This window comes from Aythya ferina, assembly GCF_964211825.1.
Source record: "Aythya ferina genome assembly, chromosome: 16".
NCBI classification, from domain to species: Eukaryota; Metazoa; Chordata; class Aves; order Anseriformes; family Anatidae; genus Aythya; species Aythya ferina.
The window spans coordinates 14,853,550-14,873,981 of record NC_140315.1 but is presented as its reverse complement, the minus strand read 5'-3'; the positions used below and the strand labels follow the sequence as shown (position 1 = coordinate 14,873,981).

At 37.6% G+C, this 20,432-nt stretch overlaps 1 protein-coding gene across 9 annotated transcripts in view; it reads left to right on the top strand.

Annotated features, from left to right (window-relative positions):
- The window catches only part of ZMYND8 (zinc finger MYND-type containing 8), an 80,287-nt gene that overhangs the window by 32,843 nt on the left and 27,012 nt on the right, over positions 1 to 20,432 (top strand). For 8 of the 9 annotated variants that reach the window (XR_014698520.1, XM_084537845.1, XM_084537844.1 and 5 more), the window contains 5 exons: positions 12,689 to 12,837; positions 16,316 to 16,534; positions 17,417 to 17,530; positions 18,810 to 18,902; positions 20,064 to 20,151. Coding sequence is in view for 8 of the 9 variants with exons in the window: in XM_084537845.1 (XP_084393971.1) it covers positions 12,689 to 12,837; positions 16,316 to 16,534; positions 17,417 to 17,530; positions 18,810 to 18,902; positions 20,064 to 20,151 (663 nt within the window). In the remaining variant the exon portion in view is untranslated. The remainder of the gene's footprint in view (positions 1 to 12,688; positions 12,838 to 16,315; positions 16,535 to 17,416; positions 17,531 to 18,809; positions 18,903 to 20,063; positions 20,152 to 20,432) is intronic. The other variant, XM_084537849.1, reaches the window with a different exon arrangement.

Here is a 20,432-nt window from a genome sequence, read left to right as displayed (position 1 = left end):
CACAGAAGCAAATGTATGATCCATACAACAGGTTGCAGTTCCCTTGCATTTAATTGTAGTGCTGGTCTGACCTTAAGGTGTAGTGATTCAATGAATTAAGCCCACAGGAAAACTTCTGCTTTTCTTGTAGGGTTAAGATGAAATTTCCCAGGACAGTAAGCTGATTTAATCCCTCATGGTTATTGAGAGGGGCAGTCTTTCAACTCGCAATCTTGGCTCTCACACATCATCTTGCAGCATCCCTTGCTTGGGCTCTGTTCAATTCTAAGCAAGTTAACCTGTAAGAAAAAGACTCATGCTTTTATACTTCACTGACTATTCATTTTCTTTAATTGGTTTGTTAAATTTGAAATGTCTCTTGGGCAAAACCTGTGCCTGCACTATTCTAAGGGGAAAAATAACCATCACCCATTCTTAGCCCTTTCAGCTACATTTTTGTCGGTGAAGAAGCGTTGTGGGACATAAAATAAATAAATAAATAAAGACTTGCCTATAAGCCTTGTTATAAGGTGGTAGAATTTATACTAGTTGAATGCAAAGGAAGTTTGCATAGAAAATAAAAAGGAAATGACTGTGGAACATAAATGTCATCTGCTTAGTACTAGAGTTGGTCATGTTCTAGGCATGCTAAAATGAACCTTTCTTGGTTTGTTATATGTATTGAGACGAGTTTCTCTGTTAGTTCCATGCAGTGTTTCTGCTATAGAAAATTCACAAACCAGAATTTAAAAACTGTTATTACACTGTGGATAAGATAGAAAAAATGTGGCAAGGTTCTATACTGGTGTGATAGTGGTAGCAATGCTTCCTCTTGTAACATTAATCTTGTTCAGAATTTTGCTTTGTGTGTTTTAGAAAGGGTGTAGATGAGGAAATTGACCCTATATAGACAAACCGGTAAGCATAGAGCTCTGTTTGTGTTTTGTGGTTTTGTTCTTGATGGTCTGAGAAGCTTGTGCAGAAGTTAAATTGACAGTATTGTTTAACTTCACGCTTGTCCTGGGGAAGCTGATGTGCTCCAAGTTTGTAGCCTAAGTTGCTCTGCTACAGTGTGCTTTGTACAGCGGGTAGTGATAGTTGTAATGAAATAGAATGTTTTAAAGCCAACTAGATCTATGCAGACCTCTTCATAGACATTCGTGTTTTGGAATAAACAGTTTAATTCTAATTGTTATAAATCAATTCCAGTTCAGTTTAGGCTAAGCTGAGACATGCATTGTTTAATCTGTAACAAAGGTGTCAACATAGCCTTTTGAATTGGTTTAAGTAAGATGGTGGTTTCAAAGCAGACTAAGCTGGTCAAACTGCTCAGTGCTGCAGTTTTATCCACTTCCGTCAATAGCTAAGCTGACAGGAAACTAACTGAACCATAAAACATGCATAGTTTTCTACTAGCTTAGTGTGCTGAAATAGCTTGGTAGATTGCCAGAACTGGTGTAAGATAGAGGGCAGGAATATACCAGTTGAGTGCAGGAAGTGTAGAGGTTTGGCAGCCAATATTTAGATGGGTTTAGGCTCTAATGAACTTAAAACATAAAGTCATAGCTGAGACTTCTTATGCTTCAGAATGTGGTGTCTAAGAGTGAGTCTATAGCAATAGTCAGGAGGAGGAGAAGACTTACTGTAGCAGTTCTAATTTAGGTCTTCCTATAAGCTGTGAAAGTGCAGCTTCAGTAAAGATGGGGTTTTAAAATATACTGCTGCCTTGATCAGAACAAGCAGGTGTAAGGCATCTGGAAACTGGAAATGGGAGATGATGTATTAAAGAGAATAAAGAGAGTCTGAGAAAACAGGATGGATTCGGTATCTGTTTAGCAAAAGAGAAAGGCCAGAGATTAGATTATTGTAATATTTTGTCTTCTGTATATAATACATTAACGTATCGGACAGAAACGTCTTGTTGTATTTCTTTTCCAGCCCTATGGACTACTTTTTAAACTTGTTTATTAAATATTTCAAGATGGAGCTTTCAAGGCTTTCTGGAGAATTTCCTGAATGTTTCCAGGTTGTGCTCCCAGAGCAGTAGAACCAGCTAAATTATTGTCTGATGCAGTTCTGTCTTCACTTGTACTTGTTTTCTTTGGACAGCAGTAGACTCATCAATGAGCTTTTTCATGCTGTTGAATTGGAAGATTTTGTTTGTTTGTTTTATAATTCTCAGGTCAGTTTTTCGTCTACTTACCTGTTGATAGAAGTTAGCCTTGGTGGCAGATGGACTTCCATAAAGGCTTCAGCTGTATTTCAGCTAGTACTGTTTGCCTGCCTGGTAACTAGTCAAACGGAGTTCTTTAACTCACTCCATCCCTTCATGAGTCATACATTCCTTATGTTTCCTTTGCATCTAGATGTATACTGGCACTTAGCCAGTCCTATTCTAAGTGAGTTAAGAACTTGGGTACAGAAGCAGTTTTATATGTGCTTATCTCCCTGAACCAGATTACTAGGGAGTTGGATAGATGTCATTGATAGGATCAGACTTGTCCTGTCAGTGACAACTAGTAATTAGATGGTCTTAGCTGTGTCATCAAATGATATCCTGAAACACTACTGCACTTAATGGTGAGAATTCTGAGTAGTACAGATTTTGTCCTGCTGAAGGTTTGTATTGAAGGCATCTTAAGGGCACCTCTCAGCAGTAAAGACTTTGTTCAGCTATTTTGAATACATGTATAAATACAAAATGATCAGTAAAATCAAATTTCCCAAATAAATTATATATATTGTAACAATTTCATAATAAAACATTGTTTATCAACTTTGTGATACTGTTGTGGTTTAACCCTGCTGGCAGCTAAACACCACACAGCTGTTCACTCACCCTCCCCCCTCCCTCTCTGGGATGGGGGAGAGAAATGGGAATATGAAGCCCGTGAGTTGAGATAAAGACAGTTTATTAAGACAGAAAAATAATAACAATAATAATAATAACAATAATGATGATAATAGTACTACTACTAATAATATGTACAAACAATGCAATTGCTCACCACCTGCTGACCGATGCCCAGCCTAACCCCAAGCAGCCCGCCCCCCCCACCCCAGCTAGTCACCCCTATATATTGTTTAGCATGACCCCAGATGGGATGGAATACCCCTTTGGCCAGTTTGGGTCTGCCCCCTCCCAGCTCTTGCTGCACCCCCAGCCTGCCTGCTGGCAGGACAGAGTGAGAAGCTGAAACGTCCTTGGCTTGGTGTACGCACTGCTCTGCAACAATTAAAACATCAGCATGTTATCAGCACTCTTCTCATCCTAATCCAAACATAGCACCCTACCAGCTACTAGGAGGAAAAATCAGCTCTGTCCTAACTGAAACCAGGATAGATACCAAGTATGAAATTCTTGCTTCAATGTGAAAAATAATTTGAGAATGCTTCAGTTCAAAGCAGTACAGCCTGAGACTTTTTTCAGTAGTGCAGAGGGTCTTCAGGAGTACCTTGGGGCAGCAAGTCCCCCTACAGCCAGGCTGTAGTTTATAAGCTGTTTACCTCTGCTATATTGCCAGAGGTTTGCATATGTTTCTTGTTTTTATCTTTCGATGTCCTGCACTGAAGACATGTAACAATGTCTGTATGTACTTGCCCAAAACTGTAATGTAAGAATTAATCAGGATTTACACAACCATGGCTAACCTCAGTTATTTTGTACATCAAGCAACTGGATTGGGTTAATTGCATCAGTTGAAGTTTCTGGAATGTAAACAGGCTTTAGTGGTTGATCACAACTGGTTCATATTTCAAAATCCTGGCATAAGATTAAAATGCCTCAGAGTTTGCATATGTGTTCTAAAAGAGTTATCCATCATATTGTTAAGCATTTTGTAGGTAATTCAGCATGCTATTGTATGATAGGTAATGGGTTTGAAAATTCATAAATCTGTTAGCAACCATTCAGGATAATGATAATAAAAAAGTATAAATGGGAGCCTTCATACTTCCAGAAACTGTAAGTAATTGAAGCTTGATCTACCAAATCAGACAATTGTGATGCTCACATTGGAGTTAGTATTGCTCCTTTTTGTCTCAGAATTCTTCCTCAAACCATTTAACGCATATGCACTCAGAGCTTTTGAGGAGGAGGAAGGAAGGGAGAAGTGATAGTCTAGGCGAAATTAGGCCAGTCTTCTGTGAACAGTAGTTAATGATCCTGTAGTTACATGATGGCATGTTTAAACAATGATTTCTAAACTTCAGGTGAACCTCAGGCTAGCATGTCATTTCCCAATGGATGCTTTGGGAGAGCACTCATCAGTGCTTATGTCAACGTTGGTAACATTGTAGAACAATTAATAATAAACTAATGATGAAAAACAAGTAGCTATTACTGAGAACTTAGAAGATTATTTCAAGTGTATTTTTTCACTTGTACTAGAAACAATTTTTAAATAATGTGGAGGTAAAATTAAAAATCTCAAAAATTGAGAAGTAATTGGAGTAAAATTGTTTGGCAAGATTATTCAGTAGAACAATTGGTTTATCATATAATCTTTAACGAAATGTTCATTTATTATTTTTCTGTAATGCCCTTCATTTAGAGTACTGAACATTTCATATTAACTTCTTTCTGAGTGCTGGGTAACTATAAGTCTGACCCCTGCCTTTTCAGGTAGAAAAGGTGAGTGTACAGTCAATGCCCATCTGACCCAACTTGGTTCAAGTTGTCTTGCTCAACCTACAACAGGAGTTTTGTAGAAGAAGCAGGGAGATGGCAGAGATGTATACTGATTGACAATTAACTGGCATTGTGAAATAGACTCTTAAGTGAGACTGTTCTTCCTCATTAAACACCTTTTTAAGAAATATTTGCTTGCTATGTAAGAGATCATAAATTCTTGGTGTTATTTTTTTGAGCGGAAACTTAAAATGACCTCCTATAGAATTGTCCTAGTCACCAAGCTATTGTATAGTTTAAATTCAGTGGTCTTTGTTTTTTCCTTTTGGATTTGTTTCACTTTGTTCAAGTAATAAATATTAAATTGAACTACATTGGGAAACTAATCCAGGTTAAAAAATGCCCTTCCTCCTGACAGTTTATTTTAACAAGGGTGAATTTCTTGATCTGATTCTCAGAACAGCTACATGCGTTCTGCTAACAGAGCTGGAAGAGTCGAGGAGTGAGAGGCAGTGTGTGCTAAACAGAGCACTATTGTCAAGAAAAATTCTCATAAAATACAACTTAGGCATTCTCTATCTTAATTAGGGTTTGAAACTAGGTACTGTCATTCTTACTCTACCTGGACTGAATTAAAGATTGTTTATATTATTAGTACCCTGACAGTAAATTGGTGATTGGTAAATATAGTGATAAAGAAAGGCATTAGACTATTCTGCCAGCACAACTAAATCTGAAAGAAAATGCCTTTGCATTGTTGTTTTCCTGTCTGTTCCTTATTTTTCTTAAAGTTATATCTTACATTGCCTCCAGAAAATCTTTTGGCATTTCAGTAACTTGTCAGTTGGAAACAAAAAACACAAAAATCATAATTCAGGTAAGTTTTTGTGTGTTTTATGAGTCACCACTTGTTTATTTGAAAATCCCTAATATTTTCAGGCTTGAGCCACAGAAGAAAATTACACTAGTTTAATGTAAATGTAAAGTAGTTTTCAAAATCGGTTAACCAAACATATATTTCTATGGGATCATTATTGCATTGGTTCAATCAGTATTGAATCAGTACCTTTTTCCAGTTAAAGTGTAGTTTGGATTTGGCAGTAACTGAATTGCAGTTCAGTTCTTGTTTAGCTAATAGCAGCTTAACCATTTTCTGACCTGAATCAGACAGCTTTGGAAAAAACATAATATGAAAGTGAGAAGGTATGACATTATGGAGGTAAGCCAATAAAGAACAACTTAAATTTTACACCTTATTTTCTTCTTTGCATACTAGAGCTAAGGCGCCACATGCAGTGTCACAGTGTACTCCGCTGGTGGCAGTTATGTGAGTAACTGGAGTAAGAAATGGGAGTAAGAAATGGAAGCCAAAGGGCAGAATGCTAAATGCTTCTGTTACCCTCCTGGTTCAAGCTGTGCCTACGTATGTATGCTCTGGAAATAAACGCCCAAGTCTGTTCAGTGAGTTATGCTGAGGGAGTTACTTGCTGGAGAGAAACTCAAGCTCACAGGTCATTGAAAGTACTTTAAGGATGTTGTTTCCAGGAGGGAGAGAGAATTCTTCAGGTCACTGCATTGGGAAAACAAGGATTAAGGCATGATCAGCACTTCACAGTAAGAGCAATTTAGTTATGGCTTCCTTCAGGTGCGTGTGGAAATGCCTCGTTGAGAACTGCAGCTTATAGAAAAGAAACAAAGCCTGACATTGTTGTACATACTGTTTGTGCCACGTGGTGATGGCAGGATGAGAAGAAAACTGGTGCGATGCAGTTTTTGCTGATCGCTCCGAATGCAAACAGTTCCCGTGCTGAGTAAGCTCCATTCTACTTTAATGAAAAATTTGAATTCAGAACTTGTTTGGGTTTTAGGTTTGATCGCTTTGGTTAAGTTGTGGGTTTTGGTTTAGCTGACACTGCTGCAGTGTTTCTTTCATGATAGCTGTATTAGCTCAGCTCTCTTGGGATATATGAAGCATGTGCCAGCCAAAGGAGTTCTTCTGCCAGCTTCTGTATGTGATTAGCTGAATTGGAAAACAAAACAAAGAAGGAAAACTAAAAATCTCAACAAAACAAATAACAACCTTAATCTGTCACTTGTAGTTGTACCTGTGTTAGGATTTTTATTGTCATAGTTGCTTGAGGAGGTGGAGAGAAGCAGATGTATTTTTCTCATATTTAGAGGACATATCTTATTTGACTATTTGTTGTATTGTCAAACTAATCTGAATTTTAGCCTAAAAGGAGTAGGAGGCAGATTCACTTGAATTGAAACAAGTCAAGTAACAGTAATGGTCTCAGACATACTGTATTGGTTTAATTCAGCGTAGGCATGTGAGAAAATAACTGGTCCTACATGCAGGCTACTGTTGTAGAAAGGGGAGGGGTAGGAGGGAAAAAAATCATATTTCTTAGTGCCAAAGACAACTTAGAACATAAAATGTGTTTTTTTTTTTTTTTTTTTTTTTTTTTAATTATTACTTTACACAAGCTTAACTACATTCTGCTGAAATTTTGTATCTTATGCGTACAGAAAAATTTCTCTGACGGCCAACGCAACATTTCTGCTAGGCAGCACTGCTGAAATAGCTGTGCCCCTATGTAACTCCAGGAGTAGACGCTTTTCCTGGTATTGTCAAAATTATGTGTGGGGTTAAGTTAGTGCAGCTATTCTGTATGAACAAAACTCAGGATGGACAAATGCTTCTAAATTTCTCATCCTTCCCTCAGTTGTATCTTCCATTTAGCTTCTTTGTGTTTTTCAGATGTTTTTCATATTTATTTACAATTTCCCTGATTCTTAATCATTATCTTGACATGTTACCAAGCTTTTGGTCAATCATAAATCACTGTATAGCACCAAATTCTCCATACAATCATGTGGAAAGAAGTCAAAACAGCTGCTATTTTCTGTGCAGTTACATATTTTTGGGAAAAAAAAAGTTAAAAAAGTCCAGGAAATGGAGAAAAAAATACTTGTCATTACACCTGATAGGTCTGGGCTCACCTGTAGAGTATAAAGCTAATTATAATTATAAAGCTAATTATAAAAGACTGATTGACACAAGTTAATGTAGAGCACTACAACTTCTCATTTACAGAAGTTCTTCTACTACATCTTTTCCGTGTTTCTTTATATTTTCTTCCATACGTGTTGACAGTGTATGTCTTAAAAATGCTTAGATGCAGCTTCAGTTCACTTCTTGAACTTGAATCATGAGTAAGATATAGTGGCATCATGGAGCTTTTTGAGCATGTTTTCTCAAGGTTTTTCTACGTTAGTAACTATGTAGTTTCTTGATAATGTTTTACTCTGTCCACTCAAAAATATGCTATTTTCAATAAATGTAAGCTTTATAAGCAAGCATTCCAAGGTTATTAAGACTACATTGTATGTATCGCTCCTATTTTTACATCAATGTCATTTGGCCGTTTTCATAGCTGAGGCAAGTCATTAATTCATTATTAGTATATGCTCAACTGCTGTTCAAAATCTTTCAATTTCTGCCTAGCTTGTTAACCTTAGCTCCATTTGTGCAAATCATTATTGCAGCCAGTCTTTTATTTCTTCTTATTGACAGTTTGACCTTCACATTTGTTGAAAATACAGAGGTCATCTGGAAATCTATTCTAGTTTTTCATTGTGTCATTGACCCTCTAAGATTTGTGCTATGTGACAAATTATCTCATCTTTGAATGAGATTCAGTCCAACTTCAATTTCACAGGGCATTATTTTGTGTACAGTTTTAAAATAAACTTCATTTCCTTGGCTCTTTTAGGAATGTCTAAAGAGAACACATCAGTGGCCATGTTATTTGTGGTATCTGTGGTTTTGTTGTAGAAAGGAATTATATTTAATTTGTTCTGACAAGCTCTCTTTCTTACAAGCAGGCAATCAGGCCCAGTCAGCATGGGTTTATGAAAGGCGCTGGGTGGATGAGGGAAAGGCTGTGGATGTGGTCTACCTTGACTTCAGCAAGGCTTTTGACACCGTCTCCCACAGCATTCTCCTCAAGAAACTGGCTGCTCTTGGCTTGGACTGGCGCACGCTTTGTTGGGTTAGAAACTGGCTGGATAGCCGGGCCCAAAGAGTCGTGGTGAATGGAGCCAAGTCCAGTTGGAGGCCAGTCACTAGTGGTGTTCCCCAGGGCTCGGTGCTGGGGCCGGTCCTCTTTAATACCTTCATCGATGATCTGGATGAGGGCATTGAGTGCACCCTCAGTAAGTTTGCAGATGACACCAAGTTAGGTGCGTGTGTCGATCTGCTTGAGGGTAGGAAGGCTCTGCAGGAGGATCTGGATAGGCTGCACCAGTGGGCTGAGGTCAACTGCATGAAGTTCAACAAGGCCAAGTGCCGGGTCCTGCACCTGGGGCGCAATAACCCCAAGCAGAGCTACAGGCTGGGAGAGGAATGGTTGGAAAGCTGCCAGGCAGAGAAGGACCTGGGAGTGATGGTGGATAGTCGGCTGAATATGAGCCAGCAGTGTGCTCAGGTGGCCAAGAAGGCCAACGGCATCCTGGCTTGTATCAGGAACAGCGTGACCAGCAGGGCTAGGGAGGTGATCGTCCCCCTGTACTCAGCTCTGCTGAGGCCGCACCTCAAGTACTGTGTTCAGTTTTGGGCCCCTCACTACAAGAAGGACATGGAGGTGCTTGAGCGGGTGCAGAGAAGGGCGACGAAGCTGGTGAGGGGCCTGGAGAACAAGTCCTACGAGGAGCGGCTGAGGGAGCTGGGCTTGTTCAGCCTGGAGAAGAGGAGGCTCAGGGGCGACCTTATCGCTCTCTACAGGTACCTTAAAGGAGGCTGTAGCGAGGTGGGGGTTGGCCTGTTCTCCCACGTGCCTGGTGACAGGACGAGGGGGAATGGGCTAAAGTTGCGCCAGGGGAGTTTTAGGTTGGATCTTAGGAAGAACTTCTTTACTGAAAGGGTTGTTAGACACTGGAACAGGCTGCCCAGGGAAGTGGTGGAGTCACCATCCCTGGGAGTCTTCAAAAGACGTTTAGATGTAGAGCTTAGGGATATGGTTTAGTGGGGATTGTTAGCGTTAGGTAGAGGTTGGACTCGATGATCTTGAGGTCTCTTCCAACCTAGAAATTCTGTGATTCTGTGTGATTCTGTGTGATTATGCTGATGTTGGTTCATGTATATAAAATCCCAGAGCTCTGTCCAGTCCACCTAACCTCAGCTGCCTGATGAAAGCACCTTAGTTAGCAGCATGCCCAATCTTCCCTGGCTGTATGGTAGGCAGAGGCAAGTCAACTGTGTTGTTCTCTGGAGATCTAAATCAGGCTCCATACGCATCTCTTGCTACTGGCTCTGCAGGCAGAGTAGAGTGACAGCTGTTCAAATTCAGGTAGCTCTGTAACTATGCCTGAAGGCACTGGGGATTAATACAGGCTATGGGAAGGTGACGTGCTACCCAAGAGGACTGGGAACTGGAAGGAGCTGGGACACTCGACTAGCCTGCCCTGCTAATTGAGAGCCCTGACAAAAACAGTGGCAGTGGCTTCAAATCAGATACCTGAAATATTACCTCCTCAGGCCATCTGCCAGCTCCTCTGGTGAACCTTGTTGCGTCTTAGGCATGATTCACTTCTGAATGGCACCTAAATTGCCCATTTTAGCCTAACTTTGATTTAAGATGATCGGCTGTAAACTGGAGCAGGCCCAGGACATCTGCCCCAGGCAGATAAGATGGGAGTGCTACCTACCTGCTATGGTTATGCTGGCAAAAGTGTTCTCCAGTCTTTAGTCTTGTGAATGTTTTTGTGTATCTTCCTCACACAAGGTTAAATTGATTTTGATAGTAATGCTGATGAGGTTAATACTGCCTTTCATTTTGGGATCTGGGAGATGTGAAGAATTATGGAAGTAAAGTGTTATCCGAATACGTTCAGCTCTTTATTACAGCATTCTGGTACCTGTTTTGGGGAGGACTGAGGAGACCATGGGCCTACCTTGTAGCTCAGTGACGCTTTCTCATTCAATAAATACTTAAAATTCAGACTAGGAGGCATTTGTGGGGAAAACAGTGCTCATCCACTGCCCACATGACATGGTCTAATGTTGTGTTTTTCAGTATTTTTCTGTTTGGGGACACCTTCAGTATTCTTTGGTGGACCTTTTTGTGTTAAATTTCAAACTATTGACAACATACACGCTCTGATAAGCTGATAAATTACTGGCTGTTGTTCTGGTACCTTTCTGTTGTTCTGACGTTCATTAGAGACTTCAGGTGAAGCGTTTCAGTGAGTTCTGCTGGCTTAGCAACCTGATGCAACTGAGCCCATCATTCAGTGAGGCCTGGAAGGAAAGATCACATATCCAGGAGGGAAGGGATAATAGCATCATCCCAGCCAGCAGTTTGATTGACTTTGGCTTCTGTCAAATAGCTGCCAAAAACTACTCTGCCATAAAAGCTGTCAAGGTGGCTTCAGTCCCCAAAGCAGCATTTCCTGTTTTCTTCCTTTGTTCTCACCTGTGTAGCTGCTTTGCTGAATGTGTTACATGCACATGTGGCTGTGCAGTGAGTGGGACCACAGAATAAAGAGCTGCAGCGAAAAGTTAGTTTTTAGACAGATTTTATTTCTCAATGGCTTTGCGTGCAGCCACAGAAACACTTCTACTAGCACAAGTGAGTAGGGAATTGAAAATACTGGAGTGATTTTGGGGAGGTTTCAGTTGTTTCTCTTTATGAGAGTGGTGACTTCTGACCCCTTGGGTTTTATATATCATTTAATTTTGTTACACACATCAAAAACTTAAGAAAAAATGAAACATTTTTTTTTAAAAATCTGTTAATCTTTCACTTGTTTTGTCAAACTTGTTTCACTGAACTATGATTGTCGATTGCAGCTGATTGCATGCTTGTGTTTTTCTGTTTTTGAAAAACATTAGTACTTTGTAATTAAGCTGAGCTTTCCGTATTCATTAGGAGTCATTTAAATTTTGTTCTGAGAAAATGAAGTTGCAAATGCTCACATTTTCACCTAGGATATTTCTGATGAGCTTGTCAGTGATTTTTTTTTAATATAATTTATTTTTCTTAAGTGTATTAATAACTTTTTAGCATAATTGGAGGAGTGAAACAGACCAGAAGATAGACAATATATGGGTAGACCTGTTTCAATTTCCTCTATCTGTCTCTCAAGAATTTTTTCAGTTCATAGCCACCTGGGCATACACCAGGGCTACTTAAGTTGCTGCTATTTAGTTTAAGCTGCTCGATGAGCTTACACTAAGATAGCAAACCACGACTAAGAGCAGCTGAGACACAGGCACATGTTCCCTTCTGGCCAGCTTTGTTACCTGGAGTAATAACTTTGGGCATAGATTGTAACTGTGACTTATTAAACTGCTCTAGTAACTTGCTTGGTGAATGCAAGAGCTGCCTGCGAAGGACACTAAAAAATTGTGTCACTTTCTTTTTGTTACTCTATCTAGCTGTCAAAAGTTACTACTTGAGTGGTAGCCTTGTCTTAATTTTATCTTTTTTACAATTCAATTTAGCATGTACTACAAACGACTAAGTATTTGAAGCAATATTATTTTCAGACTATTGGACAATTTGATTTTTTCTATTAACACATTTCAGTAGGTATATTTAAATATTGGAAATAGGAAGAGTGTATGACCTTGTCATTTATCATGTTATAAATTCTTTTGTTTATCTTCCTAAATTGCATTGTGAAGTTGTCAAAAATTGTTATTTTTATTCTTCTTTTAAGGGGTATTGCAGAGATTTGCACGGAACAGTGCTCTGTGCAAATGCTGCAAATTCTGTTACACTACAGAATGTAATTGTTACACTTCAAAAGATACTAAAATTTAAAATTATATGAATGGCCAGAATTCCATGGGGGGAAAAATGTAATGTTAATCTAAATTAATATATTGAGAATTCACTTAACAGTGGCACAGCTTAGCAAGTCTATGATTCCAGTTTTGTAAGTGACTGGATGAAAGGCAATTGAGAATTTTTATTCTATTCAGTGGTGGAGTATGAATGACAAACTGTATCCTTGTCTGAATGTTGTTCATTGATATGTACTCTTTAAGAGTGTTGCTTGTATCTGTTATAGATCCTGGCTCTGTCGAACGCACAGCACAAAAAAGGAAGTTTCCCAGCCCTCCACATTCCTCTAATGGTCACTCACCACAAGATGCATCAACAAGTCCTATAAAAAAGAAAAAGAAACCTGGTTTATTGAACAGTAATAATAAAGAGCAGGTAAGAGAAGTCATGGTCTTGTTATGCTAGGATGTGAAACAATGAAGGATTTAGAGACAGATGAATAGGTGCCATTTCCTCATTAGGAAACACAATTTTCGTACTATAAGAAGTATACACTTATTGGTGAATACAGTGGGTGTAGGAGTTTTTTAAGTTGGATTTGGGTGGGCTTTATTTTTTATTCTGCAGACTTTTTTTTTTTAAGAGAGAGTACCTGTGTCCTGCTTTTTATTTCATAAAACTAACAAGACATAACCAATAAGTGTTATTTTGAATAAAAGGATTATAAAGGAATATAGAAATAATAACAACAACACTAAAAACTCTCGTTAATTTAAACCATTAGAAGGAAGTGTTTGGGGACACTATCTACTAGATTAAGAAAGATACCACAGTGTCAGTGAGAATCTATTCTCATTTCTACTACCAATTATTAACAATAATCCAGCTGTTCCCTTGCTTGGTACTATGCAGATTCCCTCTCCTTCCTTTTAATTGGCAGACAGTATACACTGCTATCAAACTGGATGAATCAAATGCTGGCAGCATTTTTCAGTTCTCATGTTTGAAACGTTATTTTCAATGTCTTCTGAATACTGAGTTCATAGCATTTGCTGTAGCTCTTAGAAGAACTCCAGAGGACTTTGAGAAATTCTGGTTCAATGTATGATGCAAGTGAAAGAATTATGTGAATTATGTTGGATACCAAATGCTAGAAAACAGCTGTATCATCCTGGAACAGATTACATGAAAGCAATCTTTAGCCCTACTGAAATTATTTCTCATCTAATTTACAGATAACATACCTCTGTGTTGTTCAAAGTCCTTTTGCATGTTAGTACATTTTTGCCAATATCATGAAAACACAGGATTAAGTTCTGTGGCTTAAAGCATTTTTTCCTCATTAATAGCATCCATATTAAACATTAGTATGATACAATTGCACTGGTTAAGAAAGAAAATTAAATTCCTAATCACTGCAGTTATTCTGGAACGAAAACTGTGAATAACTCAGGCCAAAGAAGTCTTTCAGTGTTAAGTATATTTTATTGAAGGATAATTGGCAGGTCCAGTAATAGCATGTGTAGGCATTGTTGAACTAGTTTACTGTGGCCAGTTTGGCTTTTACTGTTCTTCACTGCAGGCTCTTTAAACTGCTCCACATCCTGGACACTTGCTAGTGAAACTGATGAGAAAACAAAGTTTTTCTTTCAAGACTGTTAAAATTTAAACTCCTAAAACATTTTGCTCTGATTAGTACAACTGAAAAGGTCTTTTGATGTAGTTGAGATTTTCTGTTGTTTTGTTGTTCAGATCATTTTTGAATCTTATTCTTTTTTTTTTTTTTTTTGTCCTTAAACTTAGCTCAGGCAAAATAAGCTGATAGATGTCTAAATGATAGGAACATCCTTGATCAGACAACTAATTCCTCCCATTTTCTAGCAGAAATGGACTCTTTTATTTAGATATTAGGAGATCATTTTTCTGTAGTGTCTTACAGATTTTAAAACAGGATCTTTAATTCTTAGGATTTTAGTGTGGATATCCACTTGAAAATCAAAGTATGCAATAAATTTTACTGGTAATTTGCTTTGTCTGCAGTTGAAGACAACACCCCATAGTTGCATCTATGTATAAGTATAGGCTATTGAGATTTTGGTCTTATAGCTGTGGTGCATGCAACTACAAACAAAATCTGCTTCTGAATTGTAAACTGCAGCTTTCTCTTTTTCACTCTGTGTTTACATGCATCTTTCTGTCTCAGTTTGAATGGCATAATAATACATTAGAAATGTAGGAAAAGCCTTTTCTTATCCCTTTTATTCCACAGGATCTCCTTGAACCTTTCATATAAAAAAACTTGTATTATATAATTAAACATACACAGAGAAAGTACAGAAAATAATACCTGGTCCATTTCTGTGGTGGGAGCAAGTACCTTTTCACTGGCTGTATTGTCTGTAGAATAGGAAATGCAGACTGTCAAAACATAGAAATTCGTGTGAACCTGTAGGTAGCAGAACACTTCTGGAATTACAGTGACATTCCTTCTTTGCTTAAAATACTATACAGTATTTGATAATTACAGGTAATATCTCTTCTGATGTATCTTTTGAGATATAATCTTTAGCTGAATTGTCATAGAATATCACTTCTGCACCTTGAACATCCTCTATTCATGAAAATAATTAGACCTTGTCCTTTGTAACGTAATAAATCTAGAAAGATCACAGTCCAAACTGGCATGATAATGGTTTGTGGTTTTTAGTATTTGTCCTGTGTGAGTAGTTTTGTACAGGATGCTGCAAAGGTTTGGAACATGCGTATTGTTCCACTGTTTTATGAATCACGTAGGCATGTGACAGTTTAAGGGCTCAAGAACTTGTGGAGCTGTTAATTGGTGTAGGAAGCACACAAAATTTCCTGAGAATCAAACAAAACGCTTCTGCAAACTACAAACAGCCAGTTGGATAGTTAAAATAATGTCATGAACAAATGGTTTTATGTCAAACAAAAAAAAAAATTACAGTAAATAGCTTAAAGATAAGATTATTTCCCTCCATCCCCTCTGCAGCAAACTGTGCCTATAGTTAATACCAACCAGTGAACTTTAGTTCCTTTGTCATTGATAAACAGTACTTATTTTCCAATAAATGTTATAATCTCTTCAAATTCAATCTAATAAACTTTGGGTCTCTGTTGACCCGTTTTGGCTATCCCAGGGTCTTCAACTGTTGTGTTTTGATATCAACTGTCATCTCTGAGCTATTTGAGGCTCAAGTGAAAGTCAAGTTCATGCTGTTTATGAAGTTAACACTGTTTTCTAGTGCAGGCAAACCAGTGGAGATTGTGAGTCTTAAATTTTGATACACATTTAAATGGTAGATTAAATCTTTTCCAGGGTTCATGCTGCTTTGGCACACCCTGTTAAGGATGTGAATCTGCTCCTGTATCACCCTGCTCTGTGGTTTGGCTTATCAATTAAAACCAGCACTGTCTTTCTTGATTTTAAAAAGTTGTGAATTGCTGCAACTTAGGACAGATTTGCATCATGTTCAGCTTCTTGTTTCATGACTAACTTCTTCAGTTGTCCTAGGTTTAGCCACTACTAAATCTCTCTCAGTATTTAGCTTCCAGAGTCCCATGGAATTCTGAGTTCAGAGGACATATAACCTTTATAGCTACACTCTTTTCTTGAAGATAAAAGTATTTACTGATACTCGTTGGATTGTGTGACCTGCACATTATGTCCTCGCCACAAAAATTTGAGTGTTGAGTGTAATTCAGCATTTGTTATCTGAACGAGAAAGTAAACCTCTTTATGAATGATTTTGTGCAATGAAAAGGATATTGTGCTTACATAAATGTTAATCAAACTCTGTAGATTTCTGCTTGTTTTATATAATGAATATTATTATTTGAAAAATGCAAATTTGTTTTGAAACCAAACCTGTTTTTCTTGCCTACATTTCAGTCAGAACTAAGACATGGTCCGTTTTACTATATGAAGCAGCCACTCACCACAGACCCTGTTGATGTTGTACCACAGGATGGACGGAATGATTTCTATTGCTGGGTTTGTCATCGGGAAGGCCAAGTCCTCTGCTGTGAACTCTGTCCTCGGGTTTATCATGCTAAGTGTCTGAAACTGACAGCGGAACCAGAGGGGGATTGGTTTTGCCCAGAATGTGAGGTTAGTTTGTTATAAGGAGTGGATTTCTTTCATGTGTGTGAGATAGAAGCAGCTTTTTTACATTCCTGAACATTTGTTGTATTCCTGTATGACCTCTTGGTAACAGTATCAGAAGAATTTGTACAAAAAAGGAGGCATCTCTTGTTGCTTCCCCACTTCTCTGTATGTGTTCCGGGATTGTGTTTGCCTTCTTACCATGACTCTTCAACTTCCTTTGTGTTCCTATCTCTAGAGAAGGCTTCATTTCAAAGAGTGATCCCTTCATCACAGCTCTAGTTCTGAAAACATTCTTCATTTTCAGCTAGTTTAACTTATGCTTCTTCCTTTGGGCTGATGGCTCTGCAGCAGTGCTTGAATTATTTGTCGCTGTAGGGTTTTCGTAAACAAGTGAATATTATTATTATTACTACTATTTTTTTTTTCTGCAGGGCTAAGGAAGAATTTAACCATTCCTCTCCAATGATTCCTGGGGAGAGAATAATTAGCATCATAGTATCTTCAATGAAAGTAAATTGGTTTATCACATGCTATTCTTTGGCCACTTAGCATATTAGAGCCCAGGTTAATTTCTCACTTATTCACATTTCTGTGAACTTGCATTTTATTGAAATTATGTATTCCCATATTCACTTTGTGTGATATAGAAGATGGATGCAGTTTCCAGTCCTTTCCCTTTTTTATTTTTTTTTAAACTTTTGTTAACGTATTCAGAATTAAAATTGAGTAAAACAATTATCTGAAGTACTTATGATGCATCATCTGAAATGTTTTGTTTCATAGGACGTAATTATTTTCTTCCATTCAAATGTTGGGATGTTTTAATGGAGAAGAATTCACCTTGAAATGTTTGCTGACAAAATATTTTGTAATCTTAATTTTTAGAAAATCACAGTTGCAGAATGCATAGAAACACAGAGTAAAGCTATGACAATGCTCACCATTGAACAGCTATCATATTTACTGAAGTTTGCACTACAGAAAATGAAACAGCCAGGGGTAAGGAAGACTTTTCTGTATTCTTGGATCATATGCTTGTCATAACACTGGATTTTGCTTCCTTTTGTTGATCTTGAGCCTAGCATATTTTATTGGACTATATATGACAACTTCTGTACTGTCTACCACCTGGTGCAAACATTAGTTAAGACTATATATATGTTTTTGGAGTGCATTTAAAATTTAATTTTTAATGCAACTTCTGGAGATATTTGCAGTACACCTAATGAAACTACAGCATGGCTTCCCAAGGGGACTTTGTGTTTTCTCACTCACTGAAAGTGGACAGTGCTATTTCTGAGATACAAGGGGAGTGACAGGATATGATCTCTTACCAGTCCAGGTACATGGGCAAGATTGTAAGCACAGACACTGTTTGGTAATTCATTATAACGATTGAAATACTAGCATCTGTCTATTAGGAGAAATATAGTTTTTTACCACAAAAGTTAGTAGTATCATATGCTTGTAAAACACTGAATGTTTTCCTCTCAGTGTGTTGAAAACCTGTGCCATCAACTTGCATACCAATTGAGATTGCTGCTCTATGAATTTTTGTCTTGGAGGCAAAATTGTTTCCTCTTGACTTTTACCTCTCTCCACAAGTCTGTCTCAATCCTCAAGATCAACGTGCTTCTAAGTTTCAGATATTCCAGTCACTGATTCTATGATTCGGTTTCTGGTCACTCTTCCTTCACTGCGCAAGCTTTGTCTAGTTTTCACACATGTGAAGAAAAAAAGTAAATCAAAGTAAGATGCTGAGATGAATTGCCGTGGCTTGCTTTAACTCCTGTTCCTTTCTTGTACCTATAAATAAGTTAGAGGAGTCTGTCCGCAATGTTACAGTAAAATACGTCGGGAAAACCAGATGCGTGAAATCATGGGCTCTTTGCAACTCTGGTGTCTCTATGATAAGTATTGTAGCACAACAATAGTGGCACTTTCTGGAAAGGTTACTCTTTAGTTTTGATACACTTTAGCTCTTCAAGTATTTTTACTCTGGAGTGGTCAATGCTCTTCTTTTAGGAGGAGGCATTAGAAGCTTTAAGAGCTGCTTTTCAGAAGCAAAGTGTCAGTTTTTGTTGATATTGAGTCAACAATCAAAACATTTTGAAAATGCTAGAAAAATAGAAAAATAATGTTTAATGAATGCTATAGAAATATTTTGCCCTTTAGGCATTTTACTAATAACCTGTTGTTTTTGTGCCTGATTAGAAATATATGTATTAATGAAACTGTTCAAAATTAAGATGCAGTGTGATTTTTTTTTTCCTAACAGACAGAGCCATTTCAAAAGCCAGTTTCACTGGATCAACACCCAGATTATGCAGAATATATCTTTCATCCAATGGACCTTTGTACATTAGAAAAGGTTTGTATGAAGCACGGAGAGGAAGATCCTTTCAGTTTGATTGCTGTGGTTAAGATACCTGGAGTGTTTGTTGGGAGGCAGGAAAGAGGTTGTTTGAAATTTTTTTTTATTGCTTTTTTTTTTTTTTTTTTTTGCTTATAAATGCCAGTTCAGTTATAGCTTGAAAATAATCATATGCCCACTGAATGAATCTGCTATTTTGTCTGAACCAGTAGCAAATGCTAAGGAAAAACAGTATGAAAAAGACAAACTTACACTGATGACCTCCTACTGTATAAATGCATCTAATTCCAGGGATCATCCTGTGGGGAGACTTCGTTAATCAGAGTTTGCATTTGATCATCATGTTTGTTAGCTATTAATGGATCACTGGTACATTGATTTGTCTTGGGACCATGTGAGTGTATGACCAGGGGTCATTCCAGACTTATGTACTGATCATTCAACAAATACTGTAAGCTCCACTGCACCTGAGATGTGGAAGAAAAATGAAACAGTAAAGAGTTGGATTATGGTAGTTTGATTGTCAATTCAGTAATAAGCTAGGTGCTTCACATCATGACGTTCTTCATTCTCCACCGTGTTAATAAATAGTGGAGCACTGCAGAGCTTTGCTCTGCTACTACTTGGTGAAGAGTCAGCAAGCATTTTCATTCTCTGTCCCTTTACAGTGGACGTTGATATCTGTGTTATAAAGGTATGACAAATCCATGTGACTGATTTTATCTAAATGAATTACTTCACCCAGATGGTAGGTTGGAATATCACACATCCTGTCTTATGTGGTCTGGTGAATAATTTTTTTCTGAGCCTTGTAAAAATTAAAAAAGCAAGAGTTCTGTGGAGCAGTAACATGCCAGTAGAATAATACTGTTTGAGGAAATTAACGGATGGTGTATTTTTTCCCTTGGTATTTTTTTTTTTTTTAACATTGAAGAATTGAATTTAGTTTTATTAAATTGATTTAGTTCATGTTTTCAGAACAATGAAAAACCAACATGAATTTGATAGATTCTTAAGTATTTAAAATTACAGGCTTTACTATAAATAAGTATTTTGTTTTATTAGTTGTATGACTTATGGTAGGAAACTGTTCAGGAAGAAGCTTTCACTTCTTACTCATTTCTGTTTCCTGATACATTTTATTTTTTTTATTTCCAGAATGTTAAAAAGAAAATGTACGGTTGCACTGAAGCATTTTTGGCTGATGCCAAATGGATTTTGCACAACTGCATTATTTACAATGGGGGTAAGAACTTATGCACATGTGTACTTATGTCCTTGAATATGAAATTCAGGATTAGATAAAGTAATAGATCAAATGGTAGATTTGCTTGCAAATGCTGAAAGTATCTTTTTGCTAATTATTATAGTTCCTAAACACAATAATTTTTTAAAGAGCTGACATACATATAATTTAGGACCAAATACTGCCTGTGCTATCACTTGCTCATTCCATTTTAAACTTTTTTCAAATTGACGATACATTGCTTTATGATTTTGCATGATGCTGTGCTTTATAGGAGACCT